Here is a 6,000-nt window from a genome sequence, read left to right as displayed (position 1 = left end):
AAGATAACTGCAGAATGAGATGACTGTTGATCTCCTTGCTTCTTAGCACCCACCCAGGTCAAGGCCACCAACACTGGGAACCGCTGCTTTGACTACTGCACCATACTGCCTCCCTCCTCAACCCACTTCTTCAAGTCCACCTTTCTGCGTTTTGTCCAACCTAGCATTCATTGGTGAACCGTTTGCCCACAAACGACGCAGTGTGCTTCTCTTCTCTGCACAAGAGGAGCGCCTGACCAGCTTCCCCCCCAGGACTAAGGCTAGCGGCGCAGGCTTTTAGTGTTTCAAGAGAAATCCGAGAAGGCTTTTATTGTGAAAAGAGCTTCTGCGATGCGAGCAGGCCTCCCCCCTTCCTCTGATCCCCCTCCCACAAGTCTGCCAGTCCTGGCACACTTTGAACACTCAGCAACTAAGTTGGCTGGCTGCTCAGCGAGCAATTCGTCCTATGGCTCAGAATCATCTTTTTCCCGTTTGCACAGGGTCCCTCTGAACACCTCTACGAGCTACAGCAGCACCTGGAAAGTTTAGCAAGAGATTCACAGGCTGTATTTTTTGAAAACCTAGCTCCCTCCTCTCTTTTTTTTCTTTTCTTTTTTGGTTGAAAGATGAGTAAGAGGAGGCTCAGCCTGCAAACCAAACTCTCCCAACAAAGTGTGGCGGCTGGGAATGCACCTTGAAGATGTAACATCTGGTTGCAGTTAGCCCAAGAGAGAGCGAGAAATGGAGAGAGACCAGAGATCTTGATGGCTGATGTTCTGGGCTCTTGGGAAGTCCGACGTATGAGGTCCTCCAGCTGAGCGATGAGAAATTAATGGGCAACCGATTAAAAGAGGCAACCGAGCCGGGGGTATTCTGCCGGAGGTGAAGACAGGAGGTGGGAGGAAAAGGAAGAAAACTCTCCGTCTGAGCATGGTAAGAGTTTTGTTCCTAGTACAGTGGTACCTCGGGTTACAGGCGCTTCAGGTTACAGGCGCTTCAGGTTACAGACTCTGCTAACCCAGAAACAGTATCTCGGGTTAAGAACTTTGCTTCAGGATGAGAACAGAAATTGTGCGGCAGCAGCAGGAGGCCCCATTAGCTAAAGTGGTACCTCAGGTTAAGAACAGTTTCAGGTTAAGAACAGACCTCTGGAACGAATTAAGTACTTAACCTGAGGTTCCACTGTAGTGCAGTCCTAGGAAGTTCAGTGTTGCTTACTCCCAAATACAGTGGTACCCCGGTTTAAGTACAGTCCTGTTTACAAACGATTCGGTTTACAAACTCCGCAAAACCGGAAGTAGTGTCCCGGTTTGCAAACTTTACCTTGGTTTAAGAACGGAATCTGAAGGGTAGGAGGCACACCGGCGGCAGGAGGCCTCGTTAGGGAAAGTGCGCCTCAGTTCAATAACGGTTTTGGTTTAAGAACGGACTTCTGGAAAGGATTAAGTTCGTAAACTGAGGTACCACTATACGGGATTCAGGGCCAGCCCAAGCAATTTTGCTGCCTGAGGCAAAGGAGGCACCTGCCACCCCAGGCCATAGAGAGAATCCCACCATCCTGGCAGAGGAATCTTACTGACAATGGGACGGTATACCTGAGGCCAACAGGGGAATCGGGAGGAATGGAGGGATGTCGCCATTCACTCAGCGTCTGCCGCCTGAGATAGCCCCCCCGACTCTGTCCAATGGCAGGGCCGGCCCCGCTAGAGCTGTAGTTTCAGTCTACAAAATCCTTGAGGGGGACAAATGGATTTGCAAAGGTCTTGTTCCCACATTACAGTTCTCCACTCTTTGGGGATTTCCCCCTGTACTAAACGCAGACTTCCCCAATGCGCCTTCCCCTGCTTCGGTTCCAGTGATGTGGAGCCGGCCGCGTGTCTCGTGGCATTAACTCCCACCCTGGGGGAACTGTAAGAAAACAAGTTGTGCCTCATCTAAGGCTGACCGATACAAGACGGATGAGTTTTAGGATTTGTGACAGGTACCATCCTGGCCCTGCAGCCAGCAACTTAGTGGCAAGTCAGCTGAGGGAAAGCAAATAGGGAGCCTCTTATCTGTTCAGTTGCACAGCAGGCGTCATGTGGGAATGTGGTCTTATTATCGTGGACGGCAATGAAAACTGTTGTTCGGCTCAGTTTGGACCTTACGTTGGGGAAAAGGTGGACTAAACCAGGATGGCCTGTTGAGAAGAGATGTCAGGCCATGGTTATGAACCACCCTGAGACCTACAGGTATAGAAATTTGATCAATGATAGTAATAATAATACTGTGTGGAATGCGAAAGGTTGGAAATTCCATCTCTGACTTCTCCAGGGAAGGCAGAGAAAGACCTCTGTCTGAAACCTCAAGAGCTTGAATCAGAAGAATCTTCCTTTGCATCAGCCGCTAGCCATAGCAATAAAATAAAATAAAATGTACTGAAGATAAGAAGTAAAAACCTAACGATAGAAAATACTTTGGGGTGGGTGGGTGTTACATCAATAATGAAATAATAGATGTTAGTCTAATCGCCCCTGCTAAAAACCTTGCGGTTTTTGCTGTCAGCTGATCATCTTGATCTGCTAGACGAAAGGACACAGTAGCAATGGTTGAGCGACCCGGCATGAACAATAATAGAGGGGTAATAACCTCACTAGGGACGCGGGTGGCGCTGTGGGTTAAACCACAGAGCCTAGGACTTGCCGATCAGAAGGTTGGCGGTTCGAATCCCCGTGACGGGGTGAGCTCCCGCTGCTCTGTCCCTGCTCCTGCCCACCTAGCAGTTTGAAAGCACGTCAAGTGCAAGTAGATAAATAGGTACCGCTCTGGCGGGAAGGTAAACGGCGTTTCCGTGCGCTGCTCTGGTTCGCCAGAAGCGGCTTAGTCATGCTGGCCACATGACCAGCTGTACGCCGGCTTCCTCGGCCAATAAAGCGAGATGAGCACCACAACCCCAGAGTCTGTCACAACTGGACCTAATGGTCAGGGGTCCCTTTACCTTTACCTTTAATAACCTCACTCCTCAAATCTTTATAAAGAGTGCAAGCCAGAAGCACATGAGCCACTGACTCAATACTGCCATCTCCACAGGGACATAACTGTTGACCTAGAGATCTACTGTCCATTGGTGCAGAGGCAGCACTGAGATAAATGGGCCAATAGACACCTAGAAATTAATTCTCCTTCTTCTTCTTCTTCTTCTTCTTCTTCTTCTTATTATTATTATTATTATTATTACCACTGATTTATTAATTGCCTTCTAAGCCACCATTTCAAGACAATTTCATTGGCATCCATCTGTCTCGAGAGACAATGGAGTGTGCCTCTGGGGGTGAAGTAAAATCACTGCATAAGCAGCACTGATGTGACCTTTCTGGGGTGCAGTCTTGGGCAGTTTGGATGGAGATCCTGGGCTGCCTAGACAAGAAGATGCCCCCCCCCTCAGCCTCGCTGATGTGGTCCAAAGGAAAGCAGAGCAACCCGTTTGACACCAGCTTGGCTGCAGGAGTTGCTGGAAGGAGGTGTGCGAGTCGCCATCCAACTGTCTTAAGGACTCCAATTCAGATTTGTGTAGGGTTCGCTCCTTAGCCTTTTCTTCTCCTGAAGGTATCCCACAAGGCAGCAGAGGTTTTGGGTGAGAGCTTTCCTCCTCCTAGGCCAGGGGTCTGCAACCCGCGGCTCCGAAGCCGCATGTGGCTCTTTTACATCTTTGCCGCGGCTCCGGAGCGGATACTAGCGAGGGGAGGAGGCGCATTGTGCGCCCCGACACTCCTCACTGTGGCGGGCGCTGTACTGGCTGTGACGTCGTATGGGGGCGGTGCGTGCGTTAGTCACGCACCATCCCGACGTCACCTTCCCGCCCGCTGTCAGATCGTGGCTCCGGAGATATATTTGTTTTAAATGTCGCAATGGTTTTGCGGCTCCCAGTTGTTGTTTTTTCTTCGGAAACGGGTCCAAGTGGCTCTTTTTGTCTTAAAGGTTGCAGACCCCTGTCCTAGGCGATAATTAAAAGCAGTTAAGAACACCACAATAGCAAATATGTTTAAAGCAAAACTAAAACCCTAAGAAGTAGACAGCCTCAGGAAAGATCCATTTATCCAGCTGTGAAAGGAACCTGTCTTTAATTGTTTCTGAAAAGTTCAGATTAGTGGTTTCCTGTCATATCTCAACAGGAATGTTATTTCGCAGAACGCTAATATGAACAGATATGGCGAAGAAATAAGCATCTTTCCCCAGAGCTGGGCACATTTTGCATCCATTATGGCTGGCGTAAATAATATTTTCATACTTAATAGCACCACAGTATGGACTCCCTGAGCAGACTTGATGTACCGTAATTGTTTCCAGAGAGGTGCTCTTCTGTGAGTCTCCTGCAGAAATAATAACAGAATCTTAAAGGTGAATGAATGAATGAATGGATTAGGGTGTAAGCTTTGTGAACGGATACATGCTTCATCCGATGCATGACATGAAATCTTACTTGGCAAAGTATGGCAGGAGCTGAATGCTAATGAGATGCAAGCATTACAGCCAGTGATAACTGGAACTTAGAAACCGTTTTTTAATAAACAGGGCAGATAAAATAGCACTGGTGAGTTGATTTGTGCAGCATAACAAAACTCCATTAAGCATCTTCGAGGGCTTTCAACGCAACGGCAACAACTTATCCCATGAATGTGCACAGTAGTTCATAAACGTGACCAACTCTGGGGTTGTGGCGCTCATCTCGATTTATTGGCTGAGGGAGCCGGCGTACAGCTTCCAGGTCATGTGGCCAGCATGACTAAGCCGCTTCTGGCGAACCAGAGCAGCACACGGAAACGCCGTTTCTGTTCCCGCCGCAGCGGTACCTATTTATCTACTTGCACTTTGACGTGCTTTTGAACTGCTAGGTTGGCAGGAGCAGGGACCGAGCAACGGGAGCTCACCCCAACGTGAACCACTGACCTTCTTATCAGCAAGTCCTAGGCTCTGTGGTTTAACCCACAGCGCCACCTGCGTCCCACAGTAGTTCATACCATGAGCCAAAAATGAGCTTGCACAGAGAAATGATTAATGGGGTGGTTTGTGCTGTTTCGTCACTTATGGTGGAGGTTTCAGTTTGAGGAGAAGTGGATTGTTCAGGCCCTGTGGCAGTTATGCTCCTCTTGCAAGTTTGTGCTGGAGTCCTCGCTTTGCCCCATCCTTAATGCCTGGAAGTCCAACCTTGACACCTAAGGCAACCGTGATAGCTGGTGTCTCAAAAAGAAGTTCCCCGCAACAGCCTTGCTCTCCCACTTTAAAAAATGTCTTTGCAAACAGTGCATGCAATTCCAAGCGCCCTGTGAATACTTATACGTTTATCTGCATTTCCACTTTTACGAGCTCAGGCAGCATTCATGGTATGCCCACTCTTGTTTTTCCCTCCCAACAACCCTGTGAGGTACGCTAGTCTGAGAAACGGACTGTCCCAAGGCTGGTGGTCAATGTGCTTTAGGCGTGAGCTGGGTTTTGAACCCGCCCAAGACTTCCTCTTCCGACACAGGAAGCGACCCTGTGCCTTTCCCAAGATTCTGTTGTTGTTTAGTCGTTTAGTTGTGTCCGACTCTTCATGACTCCATGGACCAGAGCAAGCCAGGCACTCCTGTCTTCCACTGCCTCCCGCAGTTTGATCAAACTCATGCTGGTAGCTTCGAGAACACTGTCCAACCATCTCGTCCTCTGTCGTCCCCTTCTCCTTGTGCCCTCCATCTTTCCCAACATCAGGGTCTTTTCCAGGGAGTCTTCTCTTCACATGAGGTGGCCAAAGTATTGGAGCCTCAGCTTCAGAATCTGTCCTTCCAGTGAGCACTCAGGGCTGATTTCCTTAAGAATGGAGAGGTTTGATCTTCTTGCAGTCCATGGGACTCTCAAGAGTCTCCTCCAGCACCACAATTCAACAGCATCAATTCTTCGGCGATCAGCCTTCTTTATGGTCCAGCTCTCACTTCCATACATCACTACTGGGAAAACCATAGCTTTAACTATACGGACCTTTGTCAGTAAGGTGATGTCTCTGCTTTT

General features: G+C 48.9%; 1 protein-coding gene across 3 annotated transcripts in view; it reads left to right on the top strand.

The window, feature by feature from the left end:
• Positions 1 to 252: 252 nt before the first annotated feature.
• The window catches only part of GASK1A (golgi associated kinase 1A), a 28,810-nt gene continuing 23,062 nt past the window's right edge, over positions 253 to 6,000 (top strand). The window contains exon 1 of one of the 3 annotated variants that reach the window (XM_083468209.1): positions 253 to 912. In XM_083468209.1, the coding sequence (XP_083324335.1) occupies positions 910 to 912 (3 nt within the window). In that variant the 5' untranslated portion in view covers positions 253 to 909. The remainder of the gene's footprint in view (positions 913 to 6,000) is intronic. The other 2 variants (XM_083468208.1, XM_083468207.1) reach the window with 2 other exon arrangements.

This window comes from Podarcis liolepis (genome assembly GCF_965112155.1).
Source record: "Podarcis liolepis genome assembly, chromosome: 12".
NCBI lineage: Eukaryota > Metazoa > Chordata > Lepidosauria > Squamata > Lacertidae > Podarcis > Podarcis liolepis.
Note: the sequence above shows the minus strand (reverse complement) of the source record. Positions and strands in the feature narration are given on the sequence as shown.